This window comes from Akebia trifoliata, chromosome 11, assembly GCF_017979445.1.
Source record: "Akebia trifoliata isolate Shusen 1 chromosome 11, ASM1797944v1, whole genome shotgun sequence".
In the NCBI taxonomy this organism is placed as follows: domain Eukaryota; kingdom Viridiplantae; phylum Streptophyta; class Magnoliopsida; order Ranunculales; family Lardizabalaceae; genus Akebia; species Akebia trifoliata.
In genome coordinates, this window is record NC_141385.1 from 31,338,850 (window position 1) to 31,356,423 (window position 17,574).

The following is a 17,574-nucleotide window of genomic DNA, read 5'->3' on the forward strand; positions in this document are numbered from 1 at the left end:
AGTTGGAATCTTCAAATACATACATAGAGCTCTCTCACTAGTCTATTTCAAATATATATATCTACCCCTTACTTTATGAGTTATTTACAAATGAACCAAGGTCTAATTTTTACCTATCACTTCACATTTACACATGTCACTCCCCTACTCACCCTCCTAAAAATATTTTTGTTCTCTTACTTCTATTTACCAAAAAATCAAAAATGCTTTTAGGATTTCATCTCATAAATTTCATATTTACCCTCATAATAATGAAAAGTCTAAAAAGAAATAACATAAACCTTATGTCCATTCTCTTTATTTTTATGGTTGGACCATTTTATCCCCAAAAGTTCTCCAAAAACTCTATAAATATCCTCATTTTCTATGAGCAACGCATGCTCTTAAGCCCCTCATCTTTTAACCTAAAACTTTACCAAAATCCTTACTCCAACTCTCTAACATTCTCTCATTTCCCAACCCTCAACTCAATAACTCTCATCTTCTTTAACCATCTACCCTCAACTAAATCACTCAACCCTCAAGTTCATCTCGCAGGCTCAAGCTTATTGAAAACTATCAAGGGACAAGGTGGGTTAGGATCTAGTTTACTTTTAAGCTTGCATCTTTTTCTTCTATTCCTCTCTTTTATTTTTTAAAAAAATCTTTAGTAGGTAATGGAGAACCCTCATTCATCCCAAGTAGATTGAACCTCAACCTTGGGCATGGAATGCTTAAAGCGGTTTAGTCGAATGGCTGGAGGTTGAAGCCCCTTTTAAATCCATTTTTCTCCTATGCATCATATGTACACTATGTACACATCACACATGCTTGACCATGATAAAGAAATGTATAACTCTCTTGATGGGGTTAAAATACTAGTTTCTAGTCAAACATGCATGCATCAAGGTTATGGATCTATAGGATTCCATCCATGAAATTTCTCTAAAATCTTAAACCAACATTTCAGCTCATGTAATATGTGATGACTCCATGGGATATCCTCTTCCATAGGATATTCCACATGTCAACATTAACATTAAACCCTCTTTCACAGAGGTACATACCCACCATGTGTACATACCTATTTCATGTATCTCATGCATTTTTATTATTTTCAAAATATCTAAGTTTAAAAGATAACCACCCTAGGTAGAGAGAATGAGGTGCCTAACACTTTTCCCATTCTCTAACTAAATCCCCTTACCTAGATCTTAGGTAGACCATACATTTTCCACGAATGAGTCATTAAAATGTCAGGAAAAATGATTTTTCTAAAAAATTGATTCGGGTGCCCATTCACACTCATTTCCAAAAAGGAATGGTGACGACTCCAAATAACGTAGCATTAAGGTTCAAAAATTTACATCTCATGTCAATAGAAACATAATGAGAAGAGGTCACAAGATTGAAATCTTAGCGCTCGGTAGACCGAGAGACCAAACTCAAGAACTTTGAGACTTTCAAGTTTGGTCGACCGAACAGTCCCGTTCACTCGAGTGATCAAATAAAAGGTACTCAACTTTTGGGTTCGGTCAACCGAATCGACTTGGTCATCCGAGAGATAAAAAAATGAGGTTCTTGAGTTTTGGGTTCAGTCGATCGAATATATTCAATCACTTGAGAGAGTAGAAAAAGAAGATACTCATTTTACGAGTTCGGTCGACCGACCAAGGACATTCACACACACTAACAGAATTTTTGCATTCCAATTTTCAACGTGTGTTGATATCAATTTTGTCCTTTATTCTTCGTGTCACCTTTTTTGAGTTTGATATTCAATATGTTTGATTTTGATGTACTTTCATCAAGATAAACACTTCCTAACATGATCTTTCACAGTGATCGATTACATTTAAAAGGAACTATAGAAAAATCAATTTACAAGAAATAATACAAATTATGGATGTGAACAAATTCTTCTACAATGATATGATGATGATGATATCACTACATATGATATTCATCCTGCGACGAAAGGACATAGTAGACCACCGATTCCACCATTACCTCGAAGAGCCACTAAAAAAACTCGTTCCCATAATCCACTAGATATAGGTGGTGTATACCACATTTCGAAAATGTGTTTGACCAAAAAAAAAAAAGATAAAAGTTCATACCAAATCATCATTGAATGTATCACTAAAAATAAAAAGAAAATCATTCAATATGTAGCCAAATGGCTATATTAAACTAGAGTTACATTTAACATTATCAAATTAAATAGCTTCAAATTAATGAAAGAGGAAATATGTCAATTTGGACCTGGTCTTAAGCCATTTGTGATTATGTGCACATCCCACGTCAGACTTCTGAGAATCGTAATATCGTACCCTATGTCATTCTAGCATTTTCCTTCCAAAATTTCTAACCCACGCACTGAAAAAACGTCTAGATTTGACCTGCCACCGTCATATCTTTACTCTTCGGTAAACACAAAATACGGCCTCACTAAATAGTTCTTTGGAAGTCCGAAAAGCCGCCAAGTACTTCCATGGTCCACTACTTTGACCAGGTCTCTCTCTTCTATCAGCGACGTTTAGATGAGCAAACCAAACAGTTGCGAAGAAAGAAAGAAATCTGAAGTCGAGGAACAAATAACTGAAGTTTGAATCTCACTCTAAATCAAAACAATTGAGATGAGTGAGTACTCTTAGAGATTCTCATTAATAGATAACTAGAAAACCAGTGCTGATCTCAAGGAAATATGTGTGTCATGGAGAATCTAAAATGTGATTCATAACGTCAGAGAAGTCCGTCAACTCAAGATGTTCACACTGGTTGCCAGTCGTTGCCACACAATAAGGACAAAAGGCCCAAATCACATTTTGGATGCATTTAACCATTGATGGTACTGCTCGTTGAAATCTTCAATTTTATTTTTAATAGAGAAATTTCTGAGAACCTGAGGAAACTATAAACAACATCAACAAGATAACAATGGGTCCTCAACAAGCAATAAAAAATTAAGTTAAATTTCTGCTTGGTGTTTTTTCAATGTGGGAATGTCACCACGGCACCGTTGCCTCTAAATTTACAAACATTTCTGTGTTTTTGGTTCTTTTCACCTCCTCTGTTTTTTCTAAATTTGGAGATATTGGGTTTTTTTATTTATTTATAACATTTGTGGAGAAAAGAAACTATGGGTTTTGTTCTTCAGTTGGTTTTATGAGAACCCATGTATTAGGTATGGTTTCTCTGTGCTTTGAGGCTTTTTTTTTTTCTAAGAAATCATGTTTTTTCTCCTTTTTTGGGTTATTGAGTTATTTTGAACTTTTAGAATAACATGCATGATTTTCATGTTCTGAGTATTTTTTTTTCCCCTGTTTTGGTCATGATTCTAGTTTGTAATATAGAAAACTGCTTCTAAACACTTTTGAGAGTCTTTTACTTGGTGGGCTCTGACTATAATTTGCAATTCTGTGTATTTTTTGGCTCTTTATTAGGGGTTCTAATTGAACATCTTTCTTGGGTTTGAGATAATTGATTTTCAGGTTTCTCTTGTCGTTCTGATTTAAGCTATCAGCGAATTTTTACTAGACTTAGGTATTCTATTTTTTTTTTTTTTTTGAAGATTTTTTGTACAGTTTTGTGTGATTTCCAATTTACATGATTTTGTTTGAAACCTCGTTCTATTTGGTAGTAGGGTATGCCTGCTTACTGTTATGATCTCAAATCCCATTAAGAAATAAAAATATTGTGGTTTGTTAATTTCATAAAACTAGTCTCATGTCTTTTTTTTTATTTTTTTTTTTTTTGAAAGAGAACAGAGGGAGTAATGGAGGGAATGAAAACTCTTGAAGTAGAAGAAGAACTTGCATTGCCACCTCCATCTTTAATTGTCGCTGTGGCTGTCAGTGGAGGTAGTAAAAGCAAATATGCAGTTAAGTGGGCATTGGAGAAATTTGTTCCTGAGGGAAGAATTCTAATCAAGTTGTTACATGTCCGACCACGGATAACAAAGGTCCCTACACCTAGTAAGTGGTGCCCCTAATGTTCTTTTTTTTTTCCCTATCTACCAGAAAGAAGGAAGATTTTGCATTATTGTGTCTCTTACAAATTTTTTATATGATGGTAGTAAGACCAGTTATGCTTTTATGAGTTGAATGTGGGGCAATTAAGAATATTCATGTTGATAAATTGAGCATGGCAGAGATGAAGGTGTTTTTTTCTTAAATATGGCATAGGGTACCCCCTGGGAAGTAGGACTAGTCCTTACAGATATGCCCAACCACCATCAAAGGGCGTAGTGGGTATAATCGCAGCATGGGAGAGGGAGGGGGGGGGGGGGTGTGAGAGAGCAATCTGGATGAAGCTGTTGAGATGGATGAGTGGAAAGATGGAAAAAAAAATTATTAGTAACTCCAATAGGCGATAAACTAAGAGAAAGTCTGCTGAGATGGCTTGGGAATGTTCAACGAAGGTTTATTATAGCCCCAATTAGAAGAAATATTTAAGTTGAAGGTCGTAAAAGAGTGAGAGGAAGAACCAATAGAACTTAGCTGAAAAATGTGAAAATGATAAAAAAAAAAATGAAGAAAGAGGGATAGTACAAAATAAATTTCAGGGAATTTGGCGCTTCCAGGTCCAAGCTTACTGTATTAATTAACTTTAAGTGGTTAGCCAACCCTTCCAAGATATTATAATCCCATTCTGTAACAGAAATAAGAATAATCATGTTATGTGTGTGTGTCTTGTATTACGTTGGTAGTATTATATTGTCAGAACAGACTGTACACTGATCGATATTCGATACCGCTAATTTTTGGGTAATGTTTTCCTCAGTTTCATAACTTTTTTCTAGGGAATTTAGTATTTTGTAGCCAACTCGTTTGTAGGATTTCTATGAGGGACATTTCAGTTTTTCTGAGAGGAAGTGAGACTGATAGATTGTAATCTCCTAAATTTGATTTTCTGAAGAAAATAATTTTCCCACCCATTTTCCATGCACAATAAAAAGACTCCTAGTTTCCTCATTACTGATTTTAAAATTTCTCCCTTTAGGAGCTCCAATTTCTTCTGATTATCATTTGAGGCCTCATATTATTCATCAAACTAATTTTAGAAAAAGAAAAAAAACGTCAAACAAAGTAGACAGAATTTATGCTATTAATCTTTTTATGTGTCCATTTGGTATTTTTGGTTTTGCAGTGGGGAACTATGTTCAAATTTCACAAGTACGAGATGATGTAGCTGATGCATACAGGAAGGAAATGGAATGGCAAACAAGTAGAATGCTTCTCCCATACAAGAAAATGTGTACTGATAAAAAGGTAAAAGTTTCTTGTTCATTGAGAAATGTATCCAAAGGAATCAAAAAATAAAAAATAAAAAGACTTACTCTGCTTGATTGTTCATTCAGGTGGAAGTAGAGGTTGTGATGATTGAAGAGGATGATGTACCACTAGCAATATCAGGAGAGGTTTCAAAGTTTGAGATAAGCAAGCTTGTGATAGGAGCTTCATCTCATAGTAGGTTTACAAGGTAATAACATTAGAAATTAATTTTACCGATTCGGAATATGCACATTATTGGTTAAGCGTTGTGGGGATCATTTTGGAAAGCTGCATGTTCTGATACCCTTGCCATGAACCGTTCATATCTCGTTTATCTTCTCCACCTCGTTCTTCTCTCTAGAGGGTTACCTACTAAAGATACTCCGACATTCAAGTTAGGCAGCTTGTTTAACATCTATATAAACATTTCTCTACTCTCTGTCTTGACCAAGTTCCTCATTTTGGGTGGGTGGGGGGTATTCCTATCAATAAGCCTCAATTTCTTTTGTCTCCATGAACTTTGGTGCCTATGTCGGTCTTTTTTGTATTAAGATTGTTTTGGGGTCTTTAGTAGTTTGTTTCGATTATTTTCTAACTAATTTGTCATCTCAAATTGTATAAAGTATCTGTTTACAATCTTTCAAGATGTACACGCCTTCTACAACAGGGCTATGATGTATAAATTTCACAATTCATCTTGGATATCTGGAATTATCAACCATATCTTATCTCAAGGTGAGATGAGTACATTTATTTCTTTTAGTGGTGGCTTTTGGATTGCCTTGCTCTTTGGAATAGTGTTTTAAAAGGCATGTGAGGTTTACTAATGGTTTTAGGCCGCTGGTGAGACCAAGCTGATTAGCATAAGACAACTTTGTGTTGCCAAGCACCGTGTCAATTTTTCTTACTGTGGTTATGGTTTGGTTTGTTGTGATCATGTGAGTAAATTTGATTTGGACTCTAGATGATCTAGGTCATGGGATAGACCTAGTCCATAATCCATTCACTTATGCCTTGAATCTTACTGTAAAAGTTTAAAATCTCGAGTGTCCACTGGTGCTTTAAAAAGGTTTAGGCCCCCCACCTTTGGTTAAGAGTTCAATTTATTTAATAAAAATATTCTTTCTAATCTATAGTTAAATTATAATAACATATTCTAGTTTAAGTAGTAGCACTAACATATCCCCGTCTGATGTGTTTGATATAGATCAATATATTTATTCATGAGTTTTCTTAGATTTCTTTTTATTGAATTTATCCTATTATTTATACATTTTTATTTTTATTATTCATTTGGAATGGTACATTGATAGATGATGATTTGGTGATCAAGTAGCATTATGTAAACAGATTGAGCATAATAGATACAAGGATGTTGAGGTGGATGATTGGAAATACTATAAAAGATAAAATTTGAAATGAACACTTTCGAGTAAATGTTGGAGTAGCTCTATTGGCGATAAACTAAGAAGAAGTCGATTGAGTTGGTTTAAGCACATTTACTCAACTTTATCTTCAACCATCTCAACTTTCTCTTCAACCATCTCAATCGACTTTGTACTGTTATACCATGTGAGGATTCAACGATACTTTTCCTTAGCATATGATAGTTGTAAAATGCGAAGAGGTTTTATATGCCTGACCACTCCTCGAGATGTGTGTCACTCTTTGATGTTTGAGTTCGGTCTAGATCATTTTGTTTTATTCTTCACGTGGATGAACTTCACTTCTCTCCTACTCCTTTGATCTCGTCTTGGTCAGTGGGGAGTACGGAAGTGGGAAAGGTGGTCAACCTCGGTCCTTAACCATTTCAGTTAGTGGAGACCGTTTGACTTCCTCAATCTGAGACTTTTCACCTCTAGATCTACCCGAAAGCTTTTTGGCCTTCCACACCTTAGGTGATGGATCGTCGTTCACTTTGACCAATAACTCGAGATATCTTTTCTTTTATGTTTGGCGTTATGACCGATCTCCCTAGCTGATTGCTTTGATTTCCGCTTTTGGTCTTCGGCTTTTTTCCTAGGTTGTGTCTTCATTCACTTCCAGCTTGCTGTTGGAGTTGTCAGGGGTTCTTTTCTGTAGTTCAGCTCGGTTCTCCATCTTGTTGGCTCTAGGTCAGATGTCTCCCTAGGTTGTGTCTTCATTCACTTCCAGCTTGCTGTTGGAGTTGTCAGGAGGACTTAGTTTTAAACTACTTTCCTCTGCCTCCTTCTTTGGTTTGTTGATTCCCTTTCGTTCCTTGGTGACTTGACTTGACATTCTCCCTTGCTCCCTGGACCGATCTCCTTCTATTGTTGATGGCAATTTAATTGGCTCAATCTTCTAGTGGACTCTACCTCATTCTTTCAGCTTCTCTCCTTTGAAATGCTGGTTTGGGATCTCTTTGCTGCTTCATAGCCTCTAGGATGGTAGAAAGTGAGAAGGTTGAAGGATGGGTTCCCAGTGTGGTGCCTGCCAACGTTCCTTCGATGATCTTGTTAGTACTCAGCTAATAGGAAATGAAGAAGAAGATGATGAATTGTTGAGTTATAGAATATTCTTTGATGATGAATTGTCGATTTATAGAGTATTATTTCTTATAGGTTTCTTTTCTTTCCTTTCTCTTTTTTCTATTTTCACTTCCCCAACTTTTCCCCACCCAACCACTTCTTTGTTTGTTGACTTGGTTTATATAGACGAATACTCACATGACTATTCCAAATGTTAGATGAGTTACTCTATTTAGGGAAGACTTGAGTGCTTTAGGAGATGAGCCCATCACTCGCCAATAGGATGTGATCTTGATTTGTAAGTGTTGTAGGCTTATTAAATGCGAAGCAAAATATCTCTGACTCATAGCGTCTCGTTAGTTGGATTCAAATCTTTTTTGAACTTATCTTAGATATACTCGGGGCTTGTGACCTGAGCTCGGTTTATGTGTTTATGTACGATGGTTTTTTTCAATTTGGGTTCGAAATTTGGATTTCGATAACTTACTTTCTGACCGTGGGCTCGAAAAGAAAAGTCTTTCTAAGTGGGCTCTTGGTTTCTATCTTTATGACACGTGTCCCCATCATAAGGCGTGACTAATATGACCTCCACATAAAACACTTGCTAACCGTCCATATATTAATTTAGGATTTGCACATTCCGTGACAATGCAGATTCTTCTTCTTTTGGTTAACTAAATATAATCCTTAATTGATGGATGACCTCACTTTTTATGTTAGCTTCAGACCTAATAGCCTTCCTACAGATGTGCTTCCATATAGAATCATTAAGAACAACCAACAACGTAAGGGCTCACCAACACATCGAGTTACTTGTTTTTTAATTATGATTCTTTCTTAGGAATTCTCATTTCCGATACCGTGTTTTGTTGGACAACAAAATAGGACCCGTAGGCCCGACTAGCAGTGGTGAGGCAACTAGCCTCTTAGAGAACCATATCTCACCCAAAATTAAGAACCCACTTGCACATATATTGGTTGTATTATAAGTGTCGTGGGAAATTTCACGTTTATCACTGTATCTTTGGTTATTTATTATCTTGTGTCATCTCAATCTCTTTAGTTTTTATTTTTTCGGTGGTTATATTTATTAATAATTAAATTGTTTATAGAAAATTTAAGGGCGACAATATATCCTCAAGAATCTCAGAATGCAGTCCAAGTTTTTGTACCGTTTATGTCGTTTCAAAAGGAAAATTATCATCTGTGCGTCCATCCACCTCCGAAACAAATGGAAGCATCAAAGGAGAAAGTAGCGATACAAGTTTCTCTACCATCAGTTGCTCAAGTTATAACTTTAGCTCACAGACAGGTATTGCACTCTTCCACTTAAGGTTTGAGCTACCTATTGAAGAACCCGAGATGTTTGTTAGCTGAAATTTGTGTACGCTCATATTCCTATCTTGAAGGTATTGAAAATCAACCTAAAGTTGTATATGCAAGTTCCACAGATTGGGTTCAAAACCCACTCTTGACAAGATTCCCCATCACCGACTTACTGCCCTCATTAAAAACATGCTTACCAATCAAAAGGAAAAAAAAATTGTTGCTTTGGACAGAATTGAATGGTCGAATAACATTAGTTTAACCAACCCCAAATCTTTCAGATAAGGCTTCAATGATGATGGTTCACCCTTACCCAGTTGCCTATAGGGAAAAAAAGAAAAGAAAAGAAAATAATAGAATAGAACACAAAAAAAGAATTATTCTAGCCTGACATCTTTCACACTTGAATTTCTTTTAGGGTTTAACTTGCATAACATAAACCTGCATTTTGGACCATGACATGCTTCTCTCCTTGATTTGTTTCGGTAGAGATGATTACCTTCATCTCATAGTAAGGATGTTGAATTTTTGGAATTATTTCATTTTTATGTCGGCTATTTAGGATACTTTTATGATCATTACAGTCATTTTACCCTTCGGTATCCCCCCCCCCCCCCCCCTTTTCCCTGTCCTCTCCTAGCCACTGATAGGTGATTCCACTACTTTGCCAATGGTGGCAACTTTAGTAAGACGACTATATTATGTTGTTGGAGCTGCCAAGTCTTTCTTCTGTTAGGAACATTTTCCCTTGTGGCCTCTTAAGGTTGACAGTCATCCTTTTCAAAAAACATAGTTAATAGTTATGTAAGATATGGCACTTTGACGTTGAGCATAGTTGTAGGTCGTTGAACGAAACAATTTTAGAAACTGATTCAGCATATTTCTACAAACTTCCTTTTAATGCATCTTCTCTTCTGATTTTTTGGTTGCACAGACACAGCCTCAGTTGCTTCACACAATCATTTCCATGGTCCTTCACTAAGAATTCAGCGGTTTCAGGCTCTTTCAACTATAAACCAGACCCTTCTTAAAACAAGATCCAACTCAACTGATACTTCCCATTCTAGAAGTCAATCTGTGGATACCGAAGATACGGAGGATGATGCTATGAGTTCTACTTGCTCTAGTAATTCAGATGCTCAACTTGTTGGAAGTCAGGTTTCTAATTTCAGAAGCTTGCATAGAGATCACCTCTCATGGAATCATAGTCAAGCATCCATGTCAGATATTCCAACAGAAACTTCTTCATCAGAGAATCAGGTAACCTCTTTTTGATTATTTTTCTTGGTAAGTGAAAGATCTTTATTAAGAGAAAGGCATGGTCGAGATGACCACACCAAAGCAAAGATACAAGACAAAAAAACGGAGAAAACAGAAGAGAGACCCGATTACACAGCAATATTACAAACTCAATCCCACTTATCTGCAAAATCTTGAAGGGTAAATTACACTTTAGCCCTCTGAGGTTTGGCATAATTCCATATTGTCCCCCTAACATTTTGACAATTATACTTACTTCCCCTTTCACACATGGTGATAAAAGTTCAGATGCTATTTTACTATTTTACCCTCTCATTTTATTTTTTTTGTGCAAAAAATTTTTGAAACTATAAAAATGTCCCTGTCTAAACATTCACAAGGAAACCCTTTTTTCATTTGGAAATTTTGGTTATTAAAAGAATAACATTTTAAAATGTCTTCGTAAAAGTAGAAAAACATTTTTTAACTATTTGATTGATGGCAAGTAGACAGAAGGGGGTAAGTGAACCCATTAGATAACTATAGGGGAGGTAAGTGCAATTGTCGAAACAGTAGGGGGTTGACATAAAATTATACCAAACCATGGGTGTAATTTACCCAATCTTGAAAAAAAAAAGCCTTTTTGATTACTGCAAAACTTTGCTCCAGAGAAATTAAAAACCCAAAATAGAAAGGATGATTTCTTCCACCGAGGTTTCTCCCCTCAAAGGTCCTTAGGTTCCTCTCCTTCCAAATCCCCAAACAAATAGCAATAGAAGTAATGCTCCATAATTTCCTTTTAAAACCTAGATATAGTGATTGTCATCTGTCATGCTTGAAAATGTGAAGTTATGCCTCATCTTGTCTGAGCGTATGTTCAAGGACACAAAAGAAGTTACTCAGGAAAAAAGAATCTACGAAGTTCAAAACAGTATATGGAAGTATAGTCTCTCCCACCATGATGCTTCTCGGATAAGCTTTAGACATGAAGTTCCCTGTGAATTAAAAAATTAGAATAGTTACTTATCACTTTGTTCATATAAAATGACCGAAAAGAAAACAGAGAAAATCTAAGCTAGCTATCTGCTAGAATGGTTATTAGTGGCATTCTGTACATGTCGTGCACATGCAAGGGGACATAGCACCACTGGATGATCTTTAGCAAAAATTGCAAGTTAGATTTCATGTTATGCATATATATGTATTTATATATGGGCATTCTGAAATACCAATGCACATTATTGCTTAAGGTTTTAATCTGTGTTAAAGGGTGTAGTCTATATCAAAGATTATACTGGTATATGTGCAGGTAGATATTAATTTTGAGGTAGAAAGACTGAGAATTGAACTGAGACATGCCCGAGGAATGTACGCAGTAGCTCAAAATGAGACAATCGATGCTTCTCGGCAAGTAAGTTTGGTTCTCTCTGACAAAAAATTTGATGGAAGTCAATTAAAATTTATGCATGAAGAAGAAGAATCAGATGAATTTCACTAAAACATTATATAGTAAATTTTATGATTTCCAATATTCCAATAATCCAATAATTAATGACCGTTAAAATCAGTGATGGATATATCATTTTCCCCATACTTTGGTTTGATCAGCTAAAAAAACTGAGTGAACGCCGAATAGAGGAAGCAACCAAACTCAAGGAGATAAGCTTAAGGGAAGAGGGAGCAAGAGAATTAGCAAGACACGAAAAGGAGAAGCATGAAGCTGCGAAAATGGAAGCTGAGTTCGTGAGAGAATGTGTTGAAAGAGAAGCTTTGCAAAGGGAAGAAGCGGAAATTAAAGGTGCCCGTGATGCCAAAGAGAAACAAAACCTTGAGAAGGCACTCGAGAGTCCTGGTCTTCCATACAAGAAGTTCACATGGGAAGAGATTGTTTCAGCTTCTTCATCCTTCTCTGATGATCTTAGAATTGGATTGGGAGCATATGGTACCGTTTACAAGTGTACTTTACATCATGTCACGGTAGCAGTGAAAGTCCTTCACTCAAAAGAAGGCCACAGGACTAAGCAATTTCAACAAGAGGTATGATAGTTTTTGGAAAGTGATACACCCAAATAACTCACTCCCGATCAACTATAAACATTTACCTCTAATCTGTGTTACAAGAATTCTCCATCATTTATTTTTTTTCTTTTCAAAGAATTTCTGGCATGGTATGTATGATTGCAAAGAAAATTATTTTCTCAAAGGAAAATCAATTTCCATGGAAAGTGATCCTGAGGAAATGGATCTCTTGTGAAATGTTTTCCAAGGATTGATTGTACCAAGGAAAATGTCAAAAGTGAGTTGAATATAGTTTTAGGGGTGTGGGTAATTGAGAAAAAAAAAAAATGCCCCCCCCCGCCCCCGAGAAATTTGTTCACAGAATATTTTCCCGCAAAGAAGGGAAAATGATTTATCTATGAAAATGAGCAACCAAACGTCTGCAAATCATATTTTCTCAGATTAATCATTTTCTCACCGACTTTCCCTCGCAATCATACCTGTCCCAATGGACTTTGTAAGTTGCAAAATACACAAGGCATATGGTGTTTTGGCAATTTTATATATTTGCTTTAATAACCTAGGCTTTTTTATGGAAATTCTCTTTTTCTTTAATAGAAGAGATTGAATTTGTCTAATAACATATATGCACTTTTGTTAGAGACCAGTTCAAGTATCACTGTCTATTGTATATAATCAGGATTTATAGATGTCCAGAAAGTTGATGTCTGAAGTCGCATGTGCTCATACGACCCACATGGAGATGAGTTAAGGGCTGATCATTTTGGTGTGGATGATCCCCCTTAGCCATATGATCACATGTTACTATAGACATCAACTTTCAGGGATGGGTCTTGCACATCTCAAGTGATTCAAATTAGTATTGCAGTACTCAAGAGGCCATTTGGATACACATGAAAAAGTAACCTTTTTTTTACTTTTGAAAGTTGAAAAATAAAAAAGTTTGTTTGGATTCATTTTACAAAACTACTTTAAAAAAATAAAAATCTTAACCTTTTAAAAGGCAAAAGTAAATTACTTTCTATCTTCAAAAAGCTACTTTCTTCCATGTTACTTTCTACTTTGTATCCAAACAGGGCATTAGTGTGTGGAGTTTCATACTAAAATATATGTTCATATTTCTATTTAAAACTTGTTTTAGTTCCCTATGTTATATTTGCCATGTTGTATATTTTGTGAAAACTTACCAGGAAATATGACCTACAACAACATGGCGGTTGTTTCTCCTATTTTGATAAATTTCCAGAGATTATTAAATGTAAAGTAATATAAATTTTTGGTATTCTAACAATCCATGTAAGAAAACAGACTTGTTATTTTGGGGTTTTGTGAGGTTTTTTGTTCTTTCGGATGTCATGTCTATGCCTAAAGCTGAGATGATCAAATATTTCCTTCAAACTTAATATTTTTCATTTTCAAATATATGTAGCCTCACCTATATTTCTTCATTGACTTTCAGCTGGAAATCTTGAGCAACGTTCGTCATCCCCATTTGCTTCTTCTTCTTGGTGCCTGTATCGATCAAGGTTGCCTAATTTACGAGTACATGGAGAATGGTAGTCTAGAAGACAGGTTACTTCGGAAAAATAATACGCCCCCAATCCCATGGTTTGATCGGTTCCGAATAGCTTGGGAAGTAGCCTCTGCCCTATTTTTCCTACATAATTCAAAGCCAAAGCCAATAATTCATCGTGATCTGAAACCTGCAAACATCTTGCTTGATCATAACTTTGTGAGCAAGATAGGTGATATAGGTCTTTCAACTTTACTTCCTTCAATCGATTCTTCCATGTCGACACTCTACAAGGATAGTGGCCCTGTAGGGACACTATGCTACATAGACCCCGAGTATCAAAGGAGTGGGCTAGTTTCACCAACATCTGATGTTTATGCATTTGGGATGGTTATCTTGCAATTGTTGACTGCACAACCAGCCTTAGCATTGGCCCACAAAGTTGAAACTGCATTGGAAAATGGAACCTTGGAGGAAATTTTGGATTCCGAGGCTGGAATTTGGCCGACTAAGGAGACACATGATCTGGCTGTTTTAGGGTTGAGTTGTGTGGAGCTAAGGCGCATTGATAGGCCTGATTTAAAGGTTGAAGTTCTTCCAATTTTGGAGAAACTAAAAGGGATTGCTGATAAGGCCCGGGATTTGGTTCCCACTGTCGTATTTGCACCTCCAAGCCTCTTCATCTGCCCAATTCTTAAGGTCAGTCTCTTGCAGCTTCTGTATCTACTCTTAACATTCATTGAGCTGAGATCACAGACTTTCGACTGTCCTTTTGCTTTGAAAAAGAAAAGAAAAAAGCGAAAAACAACAGACTTTGCTCAGGAGTCAGGATACGTTAATGTAACATGTAACATAATTATGTGGTCATCCCCCATTTGATAGGTCTTATTTAGTCTTAGTGAGAGATTCTATAGCCACACCAACTTTTGCTAATGCTACCCCAATTCATATGTAAATCACCAAAGAATTAGCACACATAGAAGCTCTCGTTTTAGCTTGTAGAGTGATCCCAATCGTTTGATCATGCTTCCCGGCATTAAAATATAAGGTAATGTGGCAAAAAAGAATGTAGAGATCAAATGGTTACGATCTTGAGTTGGGTAACGCTTTTCGCTTCGTAGATCTTTGGATTCTATAATGATGGGTTTTAACTCTTTTGCATGTATGCCATGCTTCACAGATTTATATCCTGGCCCAAGTAATCGTCATTAAAAATAAATAAATCTTTCTTCAGTAGAATTATAGAACATATGTCCTTTGCATCATTTCAAATTCACATATTTTTTGTTTTTCCAATAGATCAGATTCATCTGTTGCAAAATCTAGTAAAACAAGAATATGCTTGAGATTCTCTTTGAATCTGCTCAAGTATCTTCTCAATTGTTTTTGTTCTTCAGCCTCCTTTTGATTTTTTTACATGGAAGTTGTTTCTATCAATGCAGGACATAATGGAAGACCCTTGTGTTGCTTCAGATGGATATACATATGATCGCAAAGCAATTGAGATCTGGCTCCAGAAGAATGATAAATCACCCATGACAAATTTTCCATTGCCTGATAAGAATCTCATACCAAATTATACTATTCTTTCTGCAATTATGGAGTGGAAGTCAAAGAACCAATGACCAAACCACTCTTCGGAGAGACCCAACAATATGATCTCTTATGAAGAAATTATCATTTCTTCCCTGGAACTTGGGAATGGTTCTTGATGTAAGTTTAGTTTGTATTTTGTAATGGGTTGACACTATTTTTCTACTTAAGCCTTTGTTTTGTTTGCAACATGTAGTTTTCTTGAAAAATATTTTACTGGAAATCACATTAAAACAATCGTCATTTGTTACCAAAGAAAAAAAAAAAAACCAGAAAACTACATGTTATGCACCAAACAGAGGCTTTATTATAAGGGATGTGAATGTGGGTTATATTTCTCAGATTTGAAACATGAATTTGATTACAATTAAGAAGCAGTGTATATATGTTATACATATAGTATAAATATACTTTGTACATGATTGCATGCACAACTTGTAATTTTCCCTTTTAGGGTGTTCTAGGAAAACGGTCGAATATTTTGCAAAAGCTACTGAATCAGCCCCCCCTTTTTTTTTTAATATTTATGAAAACAGCCATATACCTGATTTTGTAATTATTATTTTTACCAGAACTTTATATGTTGTTTACTTTTTTACTTTTCTATTGATTGGACATTCAACTCAAAAGGCTTAAAAGTAAATTCATCAGACTTCTTGTATAATTACTACTTCAGACAAATGTTTTTCATAAATAATTACGAAATTGGGTTTATGGTAGTTCTGTGAATATTAAAAAATTGGTAATTTTGCCAAATACATATTATGTAGGTATTTTATTTGATAGCAAAGACCTATGATACCCTTGTGGGGTGAAAATTTTCATCCATTGTGGAGATTAATCTGGTTATCCATGACTATTGATCTGACCGATCAGGTTTTTAGAGTACAATAATGGAGTTTTGAACCTAACTTTGATTATTTGATCAGCTGACTCGCATCTTGTAGAAGAAATCATTTGATTAAGAAAGGGAAGAAAATTACAAAAATGGTTACATATGATTCCAAAACTAAAATTACAAGCCGGGACATATTGTTAAAATAACTTTATATAATTCATTTTGGTTATAACTTAGTATTATTTATTTTTATCAAAATGGGTGCCATTTTACATCACAAGTAGCTGTACAGTAGGTAGGTATCCTTTTTGGTAAAAATAAATAAATACCAAAATGATTGTCATTTCTGATAAATATTTTAAAAATGTTTTGCCCTGTAATTTCCGTAAAACACTCGTCTGTTTTGGTAAAAACACCCCAAAAAAACTGAGTATGATATATGGTGTATACACCCCATATATGATTTGCATGATACTCCGAAGGTGAAGGTCAGTAATAGACAATAGGGGAAATGTCTAACACATTCACATATTTTACCACAATTACTGAACCAGCCACATATATATATATATATATATATATATATATATATCCGAAGGTGAAGGTCATTAATAGACAATAGGGGAAATGTCTAACACATTCACATATTTTACCACAATTACTGAACCAGCCATATATATATTGGTAGGGTTGTATAATTTGATGAATTTTTACCTTTATGCCCTTGATATGAATGAAAGTTCATAAGAAAGGTAAACAACCACATATCAAACAATATATTACCATTTTGATAAAAATAAATAATTATAAATTTGGGTATATAACCATTTTGGTAAAAATATATATAAAAAAAAAAATTACTCAGCCGATTGTTTCATTTGTTAGAAGGAACAATTCCCTAAGAGATGGCCAAACTGGAGACTTGACTTCAACATCCAGACCAGCAAAGCATCAGTGTCCATTAATCCAGAATGGTAAATCTTGGCTTGTTTCATCCTCCAATGGTCACAAAATGGGGCTGCTTTTATTTCCCTTTCTCTTATGTACCGAACCCATCATTTTTTGAAAAACTGATGGCTAGATTTTTTCCCACCGAAACAAAAAGACTACAAAACCTTCATTTTCATTATAAAATGTATCCATATGTATACGGCTTGTTTTATGAAAAACAGCCAAATAATTTGCAAAAATTACTGAACCAGCTATGCACAACCAAATAATTTTCAAGGCCATCAAGGTAAATTCATTAACTTGTCCATACAATTATCATAATTACAAAATCAGGTACATTACCATTTTCAT

The 17,574-nt window shown here is 35.3% G+C and overlaps 1 protein-coding gene across 6 annotated transcripts; it reads left to right on the top strand.

Moving 5' to 3' along the window:
* Positions 1–2,566: 2,566 nt before the first annotated feature.
* On the top strand, positions 2,567–15,840 carry LOC147391276 (U-box domain-containing protein 35-like). 6 transcript variants are annotated; one of them, XM_086458395.1, is made up of 10 exons: positions 2,567–2,830; positions 3,743–3,956; positions 5,131–5,252; positions 5,342–5,463; positions 8,857–9,056; positions 10,005–10,330; positions 11,619–11,720; positions 11,918–12,346; positions 13,788–14,540; positions 15,284–15,840. In XM_086458395.1, the coding sequence occupies exons 1-10, from the start codon at positions 2,828–2,830 to the stop codon at positions 15,464–15,466; spliced, it is 2,454 nt and encodes an 817-aa protein (XP_086314521.1). In that variant the 5' UTR covers positions 2,567–2,827; the 3' UTR covers positions 15,467–15,840. The 6 variants fall into 6 exon arrangements, with proteins under 6 accessions (XP_086314521.1, XP_086314520.1, XP_086314523.1 ...); XM_086458394.1 differs by having other exon boundaries at positions 2,568–2,830; positions 3,750–3,956; XM_086458397.1 differs by lacking the exon at positions 2,567–2,830 and adding an exon at positions 2,860–3,166.
* The last annotated feature ends 1,734 nt before the right edge of the window (positions 15,841–17,574 follow it).